The 18540-nt window shown below is 43.2% G+C and overlaps 1 protein-coding gene across 7 annotated transcripts in view; it reads right to left on the reverse strand.

Moving 5' to 3' along the window:
• Positions 1-216: 216 nt before the first annotated feature.
• LOC309702168 (protein NLRC3-like) overlaps positions 217-18540 on the reverse strand; it is a 30099-nt gene continuing 11775 nt past the window's right edge. For 3 of the 7 annotated variants that reach the window (XM_082526632.1, XM_082526630.1, XM_082526628.1), the window contains 4 exons: positions 14060-14233; positions 8832-9005; positions 4155-4201; positions 217-4006 (listed from right to left, as the gene is read on the reverse strand). In XM_082526632.1, coding sequence (XP_082382758.1) covers positions 3468-4006; positions 4155-4201; positions 8832-9005; positions 14060-14233 — 934 coding nt within the window. In that variant the 3' untranslated portion in view covers positions 217-3467. Of the gene's footprint in view, positions 4007-4154; positions 4202-8831; positions 9006-14059; positions 14234-16324; positions 16505-18540 lie in introns of all 7 variants that reach the window. The other 4 variants (XM_082526627.1, XM_082526626.1, XM_082526631.1 and 1 more) reach the window with 2 other exon arrangements.

Here is an 18540-nt window from a genome sequence, read left to right on the forward strand (position 1 = left end):
CAGAGGTCACATGATGAAAGAACAAACATGGAGTCTTTGATTTATTTAGATATTTATTGATGAACGCAAACAAACCTGACACTGAACCATCGTCCAGCAGAACAAACCTGATCACATGACCTGCTGACCCAAACAGTGCAAAGCTCCATGGCAACAACAACAAACAGCCTCACATATGTTAACAGAGGCTGTTAGAAGCACAGAGTCTTTACAGTCTTTCTCCTGTTTGGACACAGATCTCTGCACATCTTCATCACAGTTACTCACAGACGTGCAGAGTGTGTGGATATCAAAGCTAAGTTTCCACCATGTTTGTAGTCTGTACTGGGACTCATGGAGCATCTCTCTATGAGCACTCAGTGCTTTAAACAGTGAGTCCCAGTTTAACCAGCAGCCTTCACACCACACATCACACAGACATGGAAACTTCAAACCTCAGACTGAAGACACCATCAGAAATAAACAGATTGTGATGAAGATGAAGAACTGGACCAGTTTGCTGTGGTTTCTTCTGTTCCTGTCAGAAATAAGAGTCTGGCAGCACTTTGCTCTCCTTCCACATGTTTAAGGAGGAAGTGAAGAAGAGCGAGTGAGTCGTCTTCCTCTGTGGGCCCAACATCAGGCAGCAGCCACGTATTTTTAAAAACCCAGCACACTGCTTCAGAAACACTGAGTCCAGGTGACCAGAGTCATGTGATCAGTGAGGTCTTCACTCAGGACGTCACAGCTTCAGGACCTGATTCAGAGGTTTATAAGGACGTGGATCATTGGTGCTGATGTTGTGTGAGAGCTGGTGAACCATGGGGAACATAAATAACAACCAGGCCATCAGCAGTTCTACCCCCAGCTCTAAAACCTACATAATACACTATACATATAGTTATATAGGTTATAGTATGTTATATATAAACGTAGCTGAAGCAGTTCATTTGTAGCTTCACGCTGCACTTCACATGTTTGTCCACCAGATGGCAGCACAGAGGCCTGTGTTGGAAAGCTTTGAGTAATGAAGCGTTTTCAATCCAAGCTTCAGAAAGCTTCATGTGGTCATCAAGGAAGCAACCAGGAAATATCTGCTGTGTGTAAAAACAGCAACACAAGAATCCAGGATGAAGACAAGAAACTCAAAGCTCACAAAACAGGTGGAGCTAATTTTGTGACGTGTTTCTGTAAAAACACCACAGAAGTGAATCATCAAAGTTTCCATGTGAGCTGATGATGCTGCTGCAGAGTTTCTGTGAACCTCCTGTGACCCCGCCTCCTCATACAGAGACATCTGATTGCTCTTCAAACTGCATCACGTGGACACATGTGATTGTGTGTTGTAGTATTGATCCCAATGCTGGTATCAGTCCTGGATCAATAACACTGGATGGATGCGTTCAGCATGGAGCCCCTGAGCTGTGTTACAGACAAACATGGAAACTGACAGGTCTGTGTCATTCACAGTCTGTAACACTTCTAAACAACAGAGGCTGACCCAAGTGCCTCAGAGCCAGGCACGCTCACATCACAGCTCTCTAAATAAGCCAGTTTCAAAATAAGAGCTGAAAGCTGTGTTTGCTTGTGTTAGCTTATTATTGTGGAGACTAACATTCAGTGATCATGTGTTCAGACTCATAATGATTACTCTCAGAAATCCTGATCTTTGTATTTACTGTGTGTTGGATCAATAACTGAGATTCATGGTATCACACAGCTGTGCTGCTGCTGATGTCAGCACATCTGGAACAATACGAGGTATCTGCTACCAGACTGAGCAGGACGTGAGACCTGTGGACTGTTTAAAGCTGTCCCTCCACAGCTCACTCAGACCTGATCCACACCTCAGTGATATTCTCTGACTTCCTCAGTAGAGACAGAAACCATTCAGATCTGGGACCATCAGCTGACTGATGATGTCACACAGACTGTGTTTTTCAGGAACAGTGATTCTGATGTGAGCCTGCTAGCTGACAGCAGACCTGATGAAAGCGCATGTTCACATCTGTGAGGACAGACTGGACTCTTTGACTGCACCTTGGTTCTCCTCAGAGGTCTGTACAGGAGCATGTCCACCCCCACTGAAGATCTCAGTCACTGTGAAACATAGAAAGCTGCTTGTGTGGCCTCTGCCTCACATGTAGATACAGCTACAGGTTTCTCTGTCAGTCAGACTGAAACAGTGTCCTGATGCTGCATCATTCAGCTCTGTGCCCCAGTCAGCATCACTGGGAGCTACCAGTGTTTCTGCCCTTTTCCTGTAACACTACACTCAGCACAGGCTCAGCTGGTATCCAGTGTTGGACTTTGGCTTCAGCTGCTGTGATAGATCCTCTAACATAGATCAGCTCTGCTACATGTTGTTAGATAAGTGCAGCTGCTGTCATGTCCTGATGTTTCTCTGGCTCAGCAGCTTCTCCATCAGAGGTTCACATGGAGCTGATCCAGTATCTCCAGTAACTGTGTTCTGTGCCTCACTGGTTCATCCTTCTGTCTGTGTGACGTCAGTCAGATGTTGAAGTTAAACTCTGTAATCTTCACTGTGTCACAGAGTTCAGTGAGTCCCGTTATTCACAGTATCAATCAGATCATCAGAGAACAGCTGATCAGCAATCAGTGGTGCCAACAGCGCCTCCTGTGGTGAGAGGATGCAATAATGCAATGTAGCATTTTTCCACTCAACACTTGCAGTCATGGAAACTGTCTGTTGGATCTGTGTGACGTTGCTTTCTTGGTTAGAGTTCCTCACAAATGTCCAGATGATTCTTCTAATGAGGCGTCGACCATGTTTGCAGCTCTTTGGAAGAAAACGTCGCCCTTTGCCATCCTTACTTTTCTTTGACTTCTTCAAATGCAGCTGAACTCCAGCTGGTATTTTCTTGGACTTTGCAGCTGTTTCTGGTCATCAGTTCATTCCTGCAAACCTCTGAAGCTGAACAACAATGATGCTGCATTGCTGGCTGATCCCAAAAGGTTGATTCTGTTCATCTGGACGTTTTCAGAAACGTTTGCTCACTGATCAGGTGACTTCTTCAGTCTCAGCTGACTGCAGCTTTACAAGCTTACAAACAGCACATTTGCACAATGACTGAAAGCAGCAGCACCTGATATATATGATACTAATATAATACATATACATATATAATCCATACTAATGATGAAGGAACTGAGCTCACAGTCCATTGTTCATTCAGTGAACTACTCAGTTTATTTTGGGCCTCAGAAATGCTCACTCTGTTTGTACATCACTGTCAGCAATAGACTCATTCTGCTGTGTGGACAGGAACACATGTGACATCACTTCCTGTTTGTTTGTGACTGAAGAAGTTTACAAGGAATCATTTAGAAGAGTTTCAAACATCAACTGATTGAATCCATGAATCTGAAAACGTGTTTGTGAGTGAAAGAGACAGACATGTACAGACTGAACTATCTGTTCAACAGTCAGAGTGTTTCTGTAACAGGAGACACTCTTTACACTCCACTCAGCACAGGGACACTGAGGAGCCACGAGACCAGAGTCTAAACCCAGGATAAAGAGTTTGAGTGAATGTGGTGTTGAAGGTGTGGAGGTGGATCAGAGTGTCAGAGGAGACTCTGTAGAAGGACAGAGTGCCAGCAGGACAGTCCACATACACTGCTGCTCTGTTAGAGACAGAGGAGGAGGAGGAGGAGGAGGAGGAGATGGATGTGTAGCTGTTATTGTGCCAGACAGACTGAGGACCATCATCAGAGCAGCACAGACTCCAGGACTGATCATTGTATCCAAACAAACAGTCAGCACTGACTCCTTTCCTTCTGATGCTTCTGTAACTCACTGATATATAAACGCCTCCTCTCCACTCGACCTCCCAGTAACAGCGACCAGTCAGACCATTTCTACACAGCAGCTGATAATAATCAAATCTGTCTGGATGATCAGGATATGACTGAACCTCCCACACACATGTCACCTTCCTGTTGTTGTCAGACAGTTGGAGCTTTGTGTTCACTGTGTTTGTGTCGATTGTGAGTTGACAGGAATCTGATGGAGAGAACAAACACAATCCAGCTGCAGTTATTGATCCATCATCTGTTCATTGATTGACACTTTGATGATGACTCCTGACATGATGAAGATGGTTGAATGTGTGCTGCTTTGTTTTCATGAATCCCATTAAAAACACACTTACACTTCCTCAGACCTGGTCTCAACCATCGGACTCCAGCAGGCTCCACCCTGAAAGGAGGAGGGGGGTCAGAGCAGCACAGTCAGCATGCACACATGGACATTACATGGCTCTCACACACACACTGTTACACACTGAGCTCAAAGCTCGGCTCCACTGTTTTATTCAAAGAAATCTACATTTATTTATCAGCACATTTAAAAACAGCTTGAGCCAAAGTGCTGCACAGAGTAGAGAGAAAATAGGAAACATACACAGTAATGACTATAAAGACTGGTCAGGATTGAAAGCTACAGAGTACAAATGTGTTTCCAACCGGCTTTTAAAAATGTCCAGTGTTGGTGACGACCTGATGTGAAGGGCGACTGTTCCAGAGTTTGGCTGCAGCCATCGATAAAGCTCACCTCTGTTTTTACGTCTAGTTCTGGTCAGAAGCTGCTTATCTGCAGACCTGAGGGCTCCACTTGGATTCTTTTGTTAAAGAGAGATAAGATGGAGCCAATCCATTCACAGATTTAAAGACAACCAGATCTGGAAGTGGATTCTACCACGTACTGGTAACCAGTGGAAAAAGCTGGTGATGGGTCGTCTAGCACAGACCCACCGCTGGAACCAGACAATTGATGAGGGAGAGAACTGTGACAGCGCCGTTCCTTCACTTGACCTCAGTCGCTCTCGTCTGCTCCCTCGTAACACTGCTCTTTATTGAGCTTACATGAATATGCACAAGTTCATTATGACGTCTTACACAGGTATGAACAAAGAGTACCAGTCTGTGCATAGTGTGTGTGTGTGTGTGTGTGTGTGTGTCTGTGTGTGTGTGTGTGTGTGTCTGTGTCTGTGTGTGTGTGTGTGTCTGTGCATAGTGTGTGCGTGTGTGTGTGTCTGTGTGTGTGTGTGTGTGTGTGTGTGTGTGTGTGTTCCAGATGTGACCCTGTGACCCCAAAGCTGGTGCTAAGAGTCCAGCGGTCCCCCTAACAAAGGGCTCTTATACTTAACCAGACACAGAGTAGGTGTCCTCCTACACCAGGGGTCTCAAACTCGCGGCCCGCGGGCCAATTGCGGCCCACAGGACGATAGTTTTTGGCCCCACCTTAATATGAAAATGTAATGTTAGTTTGATAATGTATGACACTTTACAGTGTTGTGGGCGGAGCTGAATTAACCCACCAATCAGGGTGGGATATGGATCTCAGGGGACACCAGCCGGGCTTGATGCAAGCAGGGAAACATTTCTCAATGAGTCAAAGTTCCAGCAGCGTTGCCCTGGAGTGTTTCTTTCTTTCCTGTGCCTGGCTGGCTTCCTCCTTTCTATTGGGCAAACGCCGACATTCGCCCCAGCGCGCTGCGTTCACAACACTTCAAAAAAAGTTGTTTTTTTAAGTTGCTGCCCAGCGGGACATTATACGTATATAGATTTATACACACGTCAGTGGGATTTAAAGTTATTTTTCCACAGAGAGAGATCTCATATTAACTCTCACAGTGATGCGTAGGCGGCGGGATAAAAGAAAAGTCATGAACTCAATGCAGCCCAATTTAGTCTGCAGTCACATAGCGACACCTGTTCATCGGCAACAACAGTCCCCGGTAACCCGGACTAATTATAGGGTCGCACCGTAATTTGTGGCTCCATGTTTTTATTTGCATCACTGCGTTTGCATTGCAGCAAACATGAACATTACATATATTTCAATATAATGTAAAAGCAGTCAAAACAACTAACATCAGAAACAGCTGATGTTATTTGTTATATGTCACGGTGTCATTTCCGCTTCTTTCTCCTGTAACAACAGCCCGGCGCCGTGAGCAGTCGCCTTTTTTGCGCTCGCTATCCCTGCACTTTCTACCATCTGCAAACGCCACGGTGTTCGTGTCGTCATGAAAGACATGAACATCGAGCGTAAAAACAAAGGAGACTGCTACCGGCTTTTTATCTGCCGATCGCCGTGCTACGGTTGCAAGAAAAAGAAGCAGAAATGACGTTCTCTACGCGTTGAGACGTTCCCCGTCCGTCGGCTAAACGCTTGATTGAAACTTCAATGCGACAGTGACACCAAGTAGAATTATAAATGTCACATAGCCCCAAACATGTCTTTTTCAAAGCCTGCGGTGAAGAGAAAGGTTGGTGATGAGCACCGACAATTTCAGGAAAAGTGGGAAATGCAATATTTCTTTGTTGAGCACAGGGGCACCCCGACCTGTCTTATTTGCACAGAGAAAGTTGCGCTGCACAAGGAATACAATTTGAAACGTCATTACACAACTAGACATGCTGAGCTGGATGCAGAATACCAGGGAGACGAGAGAGCGAACCGGGTTGCCAGTCTTAAAACAGATCTACTGAGGCAGCAAGATTTCTCCAAGAAAGCAACCAAAGAGAATAATGCAGCAGTCGGAGCCACGTGGTTAGTGAGATGATTGCTAAAGCAGGGAAGCCATTCACAGAAGGTGCATTTGTCTAAAAGTGCATATTGCAGGCTGCAAATATAGTCTGTCCGGGAAAGAAAGGTCAGTTTAGCAACATCAGCCTTTCTGCCAACACCGCAGCAGATCGCATTTCTGACCTGTCAAGTGACATTTATGACCAACTGTGTGAGAAAGCCAAATGTTTCAGTGTATACTCAGTCGCTCTTGATGAGACCACAGACATCACCGACACTGCCCAGCTCCCAATGTATGTCCGTGGTGTTGATGACAGTTTTGAAGTGATGGAGGAGCTGCTCACAGTAATTCCAATGCATGGCCAGACCACCGCTCAGCAGATATTTACAAGCTGTGTGATGCCATTGAGAATGTTGGTTTGCCATGGAAGAGGTTTGTTGGAATAACAACAGATGGAGCGCCATCAATGACAGGGAGGAAACATGGACTGGTGGCACAAAACAAACTGGAAGAGGAAGGCGTGGAGGAGGCCATTGCTCTGCACTGCATCATCCATCAGCAGGTCCTTTGCAGCAAATGCCTGAAGTTTGACAATGTGATGTCTATTGTTGTGAAATGCATCAACCAAATCAGATCCAGGGGCTTAAAGCACCGAAGGTTCTGTGCTTTTTTAGAGGAAATGGAGTCAGAATATGGGGATGTGCTCGACTTCACTGAGGTACGTTGGCTCAGCAGGGGAAATGTATTAAAGAGACTTTTTGAGTTGAGAGCAGAAGTGAAGCCTTCATGGAGAAGGATGGAGTTAGTGTTCCTGTGCTAACTGATCCCAAATGGCTCATGGACTCAGCTTTTCTTGTTGATATGACACATGAGCTTAATGTACTGAACAAGACGTTACAAGGCCAGGGGCAACTTGTCAGTGCTGCCTATGACAACGTGAGAGCATTCTCCACAAAACTGGCGCTCTGGAAAGCTCAGCTCTCTCAGACAAACCTTTGCCATTTCCCAGCATGCAAGGCACTCGTGGATGCAGGCACACCATTCAGTGCTGACGAGTATGTTGATGTCATTTTGAGGCTACAGGAGGAATTTGATCACAGATTTGCTGACTTCAAGACACACAGAGCCACCTTTCACATTTTTGCGGACCCCTTCTCCTTTGATGTGCAAGATGCCCCTTCTGTGCTTCAAATGGAGCTCATTGAGCTGCAGTGCAACTCTGAACTCAAAGCAAAGTTCAGGGAGGTGAGTGGAAAAGCAGACAAGCTTGGACAATTTTTGAGAGGATTGAGCCCTAGTTTCCCTCGGCTTTCCCGAATGTTCAAGCGGACCATGTGCCTTTTTGGTAGCACATACTTGTGCCAAAAGCTCTTCTCCACTTTGAACTTCAATAAGTCCAAGTACAGGTCCAGACTTACGGATGATCATCTTCAAGACACACTGAGGGTCGCAACTGCTTCCTTCCTCCCTTTTTTAACCATGCCTTTATTGTGGAAAACCTTTCCTTATAACAATATGAGCAGCTAATGCTAATTTGATGTGAATTAGCATTATATTAGTGAGGAGTTAATGTTAAGTAGGCTACCATTAGCAGCTAAAGCTAATTTGAGGTGAATAAGCATTAGTAGCTAACGCTAATACCCTTTTCTCTTGTGTTATAATGATGTGAGACGTTAATGCTAAATAGGCTTCCATGAGTGACTCCTTTCCCTTGCATAAAGATGTAAAGAGTTTATGCTAAGTAAGCTGCCATTAGCAGCTAATGCTAATACTGTTTTCCCTTTCTTTATACAACTTGAGCAGCTATTGCTAAGAAGGCCACTTTTCTCTGCTAAGGATTTGTGTGACCATGATGGAAACTCTGATAAGCTAATGCTGCTAAGCTAATGCTGTTTATGGGCCCTGTTAGAATCAATATTTCAATCTCATTCTGTTGTTTGAGAACAATAACAGAAAAATGTGCACTTGAGAACAAATTTATTGTGACTTCAGCTGTGAATGTACAGTTTGTCATTATTTAAGCTTCCATTTCCAAATGTTAGCTGACACTTTATTAGGTACACTGGTATCTATATCAGGTACACCTGTGACCTAAATGTTCCTGCAAACAGACTCCTTGGAGACCCCTACATAAATATCCATGAACTATCCAGCTAGACTAGTGTGTCTGTCCCTGAAAATATTCCTGCATGTGTGATTGTTCATGTCTCATCTGCAGGAAACAAACAGGAAGTGAGTGAAAGACACAGGAAATGTTTCCAGCTCTTCCTCCTCTATCAGATTTTCTCTCCATACCTGAGAGTGTCCAGTCTCCAGCCTGGATCCTTCAGTCCAGCCGAGAGCAGCTTCATTCCTGAGTAACCTGGATGATTGTAGCTCAGGTCCAGCTCTCTCAGATGGGAGGGGTTGGAGCTCAGAGCTGAGGCCAGAGAAGTACAGCCTTCCTCTGTGATCAGACAGCCTGACAGACTGCAGACACACAAAACAACAATCTATCTGTCAACAGTTGTTTTCTCTTTGTCACAATAACATCTATCCATCCATACATCCATTCAATGTAACTTTATTTATAAGTGACAATACCCAACAGACAACAACAGTCATCTGAAGCTGTTTAACAGTGTAAGGTAACCGCCTCCACTGTGAGCAACACTTGGTGATGGTGGGAAGAAGAACTCCCTTTGACACAAAGATCCTCCCAGTGAAAACAGGCTCCAGGAGGAGCATCTACCATGACTGGTTGCAGGGTGAGGGGAAAGAGAAGAGATGAGCTCAGAGAGACAAGAACAAAACAGAGAGACAAAAGTTAAGGACATGCAGTAGTGACATATAAAAGCATCAGGAGTGAAAAGAGGGGAGAAGAAAGCAGAGCATCATGGGAAGTCCACCAACAGCCTGAGCCTATAGCAGCATAACTAAGGGATGGTTCAGGGTCACCTGATCCAGCTCGAACTATAAGCTTTATCAAAAAGGAAAGTTTGAAGCTGATCTTCAAAGTAGAGAGAGTGTCTGTCTCCTGAACTCAAACTGGGAGCTGCTGCCACACCCAGTCCAACATAGCCAGGCTTTCTTTGCTGCTTTGACAAAACCTCAAATCCCAGTCAGAGATGATGAGCATCATCACAGTGATGATCATTTCTCTGTAACCCAGGCTTTCTGCTTCAGGATCTGTGCACGCTCACAGAACAAGGAGACCTTTAAACATCATTTCACTAAATGGATGGACTGAGCTCAGCCTACAGATGAACTGGTGCCAGAGATCATAAAGAACATCAAACAGTCAAATTCAACACTTTTAATGGAAATATGAGATTAATGCTGCAGACAATCATGAAGCTGCTGAATTCATGAACATCAAGAATGCAGCGAGTGGTAAAATAAAGATTTGACCTCAGTGTGCTCAGTGTTCCTGTCTATTCCTAACATATTCCTAACATGATAGCTGCACTTTAGAGCTCTAAAACTGGAACTGACACATATTTAAACTCTACATGTTACTCAGTACATTCAGTTCTGACACTCGCCCACAGTCCAACAAAGGAAACATGGATATCACATCAGTTTGTCACCAAAGTCTAATTATTAGGGCAACTTAACCTGTTATAATCTCGTTAACTCATTAACTGATTAACGTCAGCAATTATTTTAATCACAGTTTTTAAAATCATGATTATTGTGAAAGTGCTCACTGGCTCTGAATATAAAAGCCATGGGTCACAGGAGGGATGTTGATCAGTGCTGGCTTGAAATGGGCGCCATTATGCGTCTCAGCCAATGGGAGCATTGAGGGTGGGCCTAATACTACTGCAGCGCTCACATGACCCAGGACAGAGAGAAAGGGGCGGGGACAGAAACATGGAGACAGGTACAGATCTTTGACATGTTCATTTTAAACTGTTCCAGGAGGCAGTGTTGATACAACTAAAGTTATCTGTTGTTGAAGAAGTCGGTCTGAGGAACGTTCTTAGGATCAACAAATGACGGCATGTATGAGCCTCAAGACGCAGCATCACAAGAAGAACACATGAGCTGTAGAAAAAGGAGAGACTACGAAAGCCACGGTGTTACAACATGAACCAGCTGTTACAGATGTAACACATGAGCTGCTATTAAACATGATGTATTTCTCAGTGTCCTGTCTGTGTGTGAGAGACAAACAGCCTCTGTATGTGTGTGTAAATACAGCATGAATATGTAGAGGACATGTTTGTGGATATAAGTAAATGAAAGCTCTGCGTCATTTGAATCTTCTTGTTTCTGTTGCAGGTCTGTGACTGAACTTCTGGGAGGAGAAACGTTGGTTTCATGCTCTGTGATTCTGTGTTTTGTCATCTCTCTCAGGTGATGGAGAGCTCAGATGATGACCCCGCCTACGTGGTCAAATTCAAGTCTACATTCAGAACAGACCTGAAGACACGCAAGCAAAATGCCAACATTGTATATGTGAAAACTGCTGCTGGAGCCAGATTCAAGGAGCTCAAGTGTTTACCCAGATCTTACTGAACTCACTGCAGGAACAGAGGGTTGTTGGAGGGAAACCTGTGGAAGCAACAACATCCGAGCCACCAGAGAAGAAGTTGGCCCTGTTGGTGCTTCATCAGAGTGTGAACAGGAGGAAGACTCAGCTGAGAACAGTGTGGTGGATACAGAGCAGAGCCCACCATCAGTACAGAGGCCTGTCCATTAGAGTGCTGCTCCAACATGCAGCACATGTACTTGGCCACAGCTGCAACATCTGTACCTGTGAAAGCTTCTTCTCTGTTGCTGCTCATATTGTGCAGAAGAAGAGAGTTTCTTTATCATCAGAAAATGTCAATGAGCTTGTGAGTCTTAGCAGCTGGCTCGGTGCAGAGGAGGAAGAACATGTCAGTCAGAGGAAGATAAATGCAGTTCATGTTGTCAACTCAACCTGGACTGTTGAAAGAGTTTTTCTTTGTCTGGTTTCTGACTGAGATTCTCCAAAGGAAATCCAGCACAAACACACACTTCACACACTCAAAGTCCTGCACAGTAAATGAGCTGATGAGCGTTTGTGCTGCTGCCTGATAACAGAACAATAGTTCTGCTGCTTCCTGTTCTGCAAACACACATTTATAAATGTTCACTTGCTGTTGATCAAAGGTATGTTGGTGGCTCTGGACGCTGAGGGAACTTTGTAAAAAACTAGATCAAATGTTAACGTCCTGGCAGAGGCAAAGAACTTTGATTTGATATTTGATTAGATTCATGTTTCAGCTCAGACTGACAGAAATATTTGAACTGCTGCTGTGTTAAAGGGAACACTGCTGTTAGAAAGCACCTGATCTGTTTCTGCACACTGAATGTTGCACTTCTCATACTGCAGTACTATTAAAATAAGTACACAATGCACTACTTTTGAACTCATGATTGAATGTTGCTGTAACAAAGCCATTAATGTGATTCACAGTGTTCATGGTTTCCCAGCACAACAAATGATTGCACAAGTGTGACTGATCCACTTTCTAATGTGTGTGTAGCCCACACTGTGTGTCACTGTGTCACAGGTGAGTCTGTGTGTCCAGGTTCTATGAGGACAACTGGATATAGTGACTGAGTCCAGCAGCTTAAAGTCTGACTCCATCCTCCATTTAAATAACTCACAGCAACAACTGAATAGCTTTGCCTTTGTGTAGCTGACACTTCATTTTAATGTCCTTCTATTCTGGTTCATCTGGTCTCAGTTTCTATAAGCACACAGGTTTCATCAGGACTCTATGACCTCAGTGATCTTTGCTGGGCCTTAATGCTCTGAACAAAGCTGCACATCACAAGACTAAATAGAAATGAATCAGTCTTTCATTCTCACTGCTGTTTGACTTCAGCTCTCAATGTCCCACCATAACCCATGGAAAGAATTACTGTCCATCCAGGCTGCTGAACATGAAGCTGAAGAAGGTGGAGTATTGTGAGGGCTGATGGAGATGATGATGAGGAATCCAGGAGCAGTGGGTGGATGGCAGCATCAGCATGAAGGATCAGTGTGAGAACACATCATCATCCACAAAGGAAACCAGTCTGAGTGTCTGACGCTCTTGTTAGAAAGACGCAGTCCCAGCAGTTAGCTTGTCTGCTAGTTAGCTGAGAGCTAACTCACTTGTACATTGAATACCAAACTGTGTAAACCAGGGGTGTCAAACATATGGCCCGTGGGCCAAATCCAGCCCATGAGATAATTTCATATGTCAAATATTGATGAATTTTCAGGCTTGCTGATAATCAATGTGAGCACGGCTGAGATGTTATTCTGAGCAAACCATGTGGCCAAACACTTTAAGAGACAGACTGGGATCATACCATTATGTGAAAGAGGACATGTCCCATAGACAGCAAGGGTAGTGGTAGAGACCAGTACACAGAGAAATGGGAGCTGTACTGAAATGCAAGCGTGTCAGGAAAGAGTGAAAAGGCAAAATGAGCAGCATCTGGCTGCATTTCAGTGATATTGGAGACCACAAAGCTGAGTGCAACATTTATACAGGAGATATACAGGAGACGCTGAGAGTAGAACTGATAAAATTAGGAGCTGGCTAAAGTGAGACCCATTTTTATTTCCACCCATTTTCCACTGTGGAGGACAAAAGGTTTCAAACTGGTCCAGGTCTTAAACCTCACGTGTTCTTCCTAATAGCAGTAAATGGATAGAAATAAGGCTTTTATGAAAACACTGAATAAAACTTGCTGCCTTTAAAAAGACTAAATGTACAGTTCAGTATTGAATACTACATAAAATAAACTATATATAAAGTGTGTCTGAATGGCAGAGATGCAGAAATATGTGCATGTAGCACAGAGCCACGGCTCAGTGTCTGAATGAGTCTCACAGACCTGAATGTGCTGTTGAAGCCATTTATAATTATAACGTAATTCTTTACTCGTTTGATCTGCTCCTTACCACAAGCCACCAGACGTGGAAGGTTTTGGACTTTTAACTATATTTTCTGAAGTTTTACAACTTTTCTTACTGTTAAAAACCTCGTTATGGCCGTTCATGCTGTACAAAGTAATTAGACATGTGTGGTATCAACAGAAACATCAGAATCTCAGCTAAAAGTTCACAAAACCATCTCAACAACCACCAAACAGCTGAAACAGCAGGTGAACAGATCACACAAAAAAGATGTAAACACAAATCCCCCTGATCATCTGTTTTTTAAACATGAAGGGTAGTTTTGGACGTTCATTTACTGCTGGTTCAGTGAATTTTGGTTGGACAGTGATGAAACCTGCAGCCTCAGAATCTGTGAGAAGTCTGCTTTCAGCACCCAACAGCATTGTTGTGTTGTGTGCTGTGGATCCACCTCTGCAAACTCATCACTGTTTCACCATCATGTTTCTACTTAGACAACAACAAAGGAAGCAGTTCCCAGGAACTACTTCCTGTCTTGTTAACATAAGAGTACGTTGCCCTCCAAAACACCTCCACTTCTCCTCTTATTAGAGGACTAACTTATTATTAATCTGCTAATTCTGTCAGTTGATGAAAGAAAAATGCTTGATCTCACCTGAGAGATTCCAGTGTACAGTGTGGACTCTTCAGTCCTTCAGACAGAAGCTTCACGCCTGAATCCTTCAGGTTACTGTTACTCAGGTCCAGCTGTCTCAGATTAGAGGTCTGAGAGCTGAGACCTGAGGCCAGAGCTTCACAGCTTCTCTCTGACAGGTCACAGTGACTCAGTCTGAAAAATAACAGATAAACAATTACAAAAATAAAACACTTATGTCGAAGTGTAATGAGATACTATTATATTTAGCAATATTTCATCTTGTTTTGTCAGGAAACTGAGCACTGATGCAGAGCAACATGTGGAGAGAATCAGAGGAGAAGAAGTGAAGAGAGAACAGCAGTAAAACAACACTGAATTGTTCAGTGTGCTTTTGATATCAACAAAATGTGTCAAACTTCTTTATTTTGTATTTGTTTTAGTAGAATTGATGATTATCACTTAGATAACAACCACAGGCCAGGTCTAAATTGCACTTTGGTGACAGTTACACCCAGAAATATTTCAGAAACGTGGACAATTTGTGCTCCATTGTATTCAGTATTGAACAAACTGAGTACCGATGACCACTTAATATTTTTGATATTTTATTTGAGTTGTTCCACCTGATCTGTGTTAACTAGAATAAACATTTAAAAGCTAAAGCTATGATCACATATGTACTTACAGAGCTTTGTTGGAGGCTTTGACCACTGGCAGCAGCCTCAGAAGAGCCTTTTTAAACGCTCATGTTCTCACTTAGATCATTTATTTCTACTTACATTTCATTCTGGGAAAAATGGGGATTACTTTGGAAACAGGAAGTATTTTCCCCAAAAATCAGCCCTGGATTAGTAAATCACTCCAACATGTTCTCAGTCAGAAGAAGCTGTCTTGTTATGAGGGAGAGAAGAAAAAGATTGAGGCACAGAAACTTGTTGAAAGAAAGATAAAGCAGCTAAAATCAGGTCTAAAAGTAAAGCAGAGCATAGGTTGAATAAAGGACACTCAAGGCTGGCTTTGAAAGGAATGAAGTCCATGGTGGGGATGCAGAACAAGGAGCAAAGATGAATGTGATGCTGAATCAGCAGAAGACTTGGACTCATTTGATTCCAGCTTTGATATCATTGATTTCAATGAAGAGCTTTGTGATTGTAGCAAAGGGCTGGTAGCTCTGAGAGTCCCACTGATGAGGCGTTTGTGAAGGTTCGCAGTTATCTAAAGAGCTTAGAAAAAAAGGCATCTGGACTTCTTTAAGTTTTTTGAAGACGTTTCACCTTTCACCTCTCATCCAAGAAGCTTCTTTATTTCTAGGGTCAAATGGTGGAGAGTCCCAGATTAGCCTGTGTACAAACAGACTTCAGCCATAGAGAGTGAGTGTGAGTGAATGAGAGCACACACAGGACACTCTGATCTCTGAATGTGTGTGACGCAGTGAAAAAGAGGATTGTACTGGATATACTGTGACTGACAAACAGAGTTTAAAGAGAAAGGTGTTTGGATTAAAATGGATTATGCTAAAGTGAACGTGCTAATGAAATCTGGACTGACTGAAATGTGAAGTGAAGATAATTCAGATGTAAAAGAGAGAAACTGATAATAAGGTGGGGCTGGAGATCAGTGGAGGGCATGTAAACACCCGATTGGCTGAGTAGATATCAGATCGACAGTTTTCCCTGTGGATTATAACTTTAAGAAGATGTGACATTCATCAAGGAATCCTGCTCTCCGGATTATTTCCATGAACACTGAGCTGGATCACATCTACAGTGCTGGAAGTGCCCGTCTCACCACCAACCTCTCTGTGCACATTCACTTTTTAACCCTTTGTGAGACACTAAAGGTGTAAATCTGAGTATTTATCTATGTTAGTGCGAACACCTCTAATAGGTTGGTTTAGTCTTTCCAAGTCATATCTTCCCTTAGCTCTGCGGTCCAGGCTCCTAAAATCATCCTAGTTTAACAAGCAGTACAATCTAGAGGAGAGCTGCACTAACAGGTGTGACTGATGAGATCTGACCTGCAAGGATACTCATGTTTATGTATATCAGGACAAGCAGGGAAGACCTGGACATCAACTCTGTCAGGCTGCCTGAGTCCTCTCACCCACATCAGCTCAGAACTCTGCATTATCTACTGAGTCAGACTCAGAGGATCAGGGATCAGAAGTTCTACAAAGAGTAGAACCAGACTTCCTGTATAGAGGTGTGTGGGCCTACTGATCCACAGTGTCAGCACAACTTTCACATCATATTCATCTCAGCACAACTAAACCATGAGACTGACCTCAGAGTTTCAAATCGACATCGTGGATTCTCCAGAAGAACACACAGCTGCTTCACTCCTGAATCCTGCAGGTTGTTGCAGTCTACACTCAGGTCCAGCACTCTGGGATACGAGGGGTTGGACTTCAGCGCTGCTGCCAGATAATCACAGCTGATCTCTGACAAATCACAGTCCTTCAATCTGAATAAAAAATGAAAGATGTAAGTTTATTAGACAAAGTGTGAGCTCTAAATCATTCAGTGTTTCATCATCTGTTCAGAGCTGAAGAAGGTTCAGAATGTAGAAGTTTAGAAAATGGAAACTCCAAACAGCTGAAGCCAACAGGAAGCAGCTTCAAACAAACACAACAAGAGAAAAAACTCTGAATGTTTCACATTAAAGTCGTACATTTATCATAAAAACAGGACAAAGACTTGAAAAAGTCGTGTTTTTCCTTCCAGGAACAACAAGGCTTCACTTTTAAAGGTGAAGTGTGAAAGAAATGGACATATTTGAAGTCCAACACCTTTTTCCAGTCACATTATTAAAGCAGACAAACTACAAGCTCATTTTCATTCCATCAAGTCATCTTCTGACCTGGACTAACAACACTGGTCTCTATGTGCAGCTGGCTGTGAGACCAGTGCTCAGGGAGCGTCTACAAAGTGCAACACTGAAAGAACATCACACACTCATTTGCTTCCATCATCCAACCTGAAGAGGAAACAGAGACGGCTCCCCTTCAAAGTAAAAGCTGCTCCTTTTGGACACAGTATCAAAGAAAGTCTACAGTATAACAGAAAAGACAGAACAAAGTTTTGGTTGTTTTTAAATTGTGCAGAAATGAAACTACACTAAGCTCAATTATGTGACAGACATTTCATCCCATGTCAGTTTGGCCTCATCCTGGGCCGGATTATCCAGCACACACTCTGACCACAGGCCCAGGGGCCACGCACAGCTGGGCTCCATCCAAGAGACAGGAAACAAACCAACACAATAATAAAAAGCACCATGTGATCTTCTTACATCTTCTTACAAGACAAACATAGTAAAAACATGAGCATATTGGCATCGTTCTAATCCCATATGGGAGCTGCCAGTCACTGACTCACACTGCAGAACAGAATTGTTGAAGATTTAATTTTAATTTCAATTGAGATTTGATTTTTTTCTTGTGTGCAACACAGATTTTCTGTGTGCAGAGACGTGCCAGCAGCGCGCAGTTGCACGAGCGCAGCTTAGAGGGAACATTGGGCACCACCACAGTTCACTTCAACAAAACTTTACTTCAGATTTGTTTTCATGGTTTGATCCAGTGATGAGAGCCGTTTCCCCCATGTCCAGTCCTTGTACTAAGCTAGGCTAAACATCTCCAGGGCCTGTCTCTGTGCAGCTTTTAATCTGATGTTAATAAGGTAGAAATGGAGGAAGAAGAAAATGACTTCATCAATCAACATGCAGCTACCAACCCAAATGGTGAGGTGGTGGTTAGTTATTACTGTTGTTTCTGATCCCCTACATTATCCTACATTCAAATATATTCTCCAGCTACAATAGTGTTTGTGTTCCTAAAAGGATTTCATGAATGTGTTACTGTTCATGTCACATCTGTATGAAACAAAGAGGAAGTGAGGTTTATCCTTCATGATCACAAACTGTTCCAGCATGTAAACCTGAGATCTGTGTGGAGCAGCTGACCTGTACGATGTGCTCAACACAAACATTATTTACCATCAGTTACTGTGTGACTGAACCACGTGGGTGTATGAAACATCGCTTTCAGTTTTAATAGCACATGGCAACATTCAGACGTGAATCTATACAGTAACACTTTGATTTGTTACAGTGAGGAGACTGATGAAGGGAACGATGAGGGGAAACTAACAGCAGCAACAGAAACCAGGAGACAAAGCTGAGGTCTGGGTTCCTCTATGCTACACACAGCCTCCTGCTCCTGGACTTTAGAAAACACATAAATGTCTCCAAGTACACTTACTTCAGAAACTCTATCAAACTAATTACAAGTTTACTTCAGCTTTAAATTACTCACAACATCAGCACACATGAGTAAACAAAGTAACTCACAGCTACTGTTCAAGTTTAGTCATCTCTAATACAAATATACCTCATTATTATGAATCTCACAGCTACCTGCTCATTGAACTGAACTATAATTCTGTTTTACCATTAAAACAAAATATGTGACTGTAAAAAATGTTCAGACAGTAATTAAG

Source organism: Aulonocara stuartgranti, assembly GCF_965226115.1.
Source record: "Aulonocara stuartgranti genome assembly, chromosome: 3".
Classification (NCBI taxonomy): domain Eukaryota; kingdom Metazoa; phylum Chordata; class Actinopteri; order Cichliformes; family Cichlidae; genus Aulonocara; species Aulonocara stuartgranti.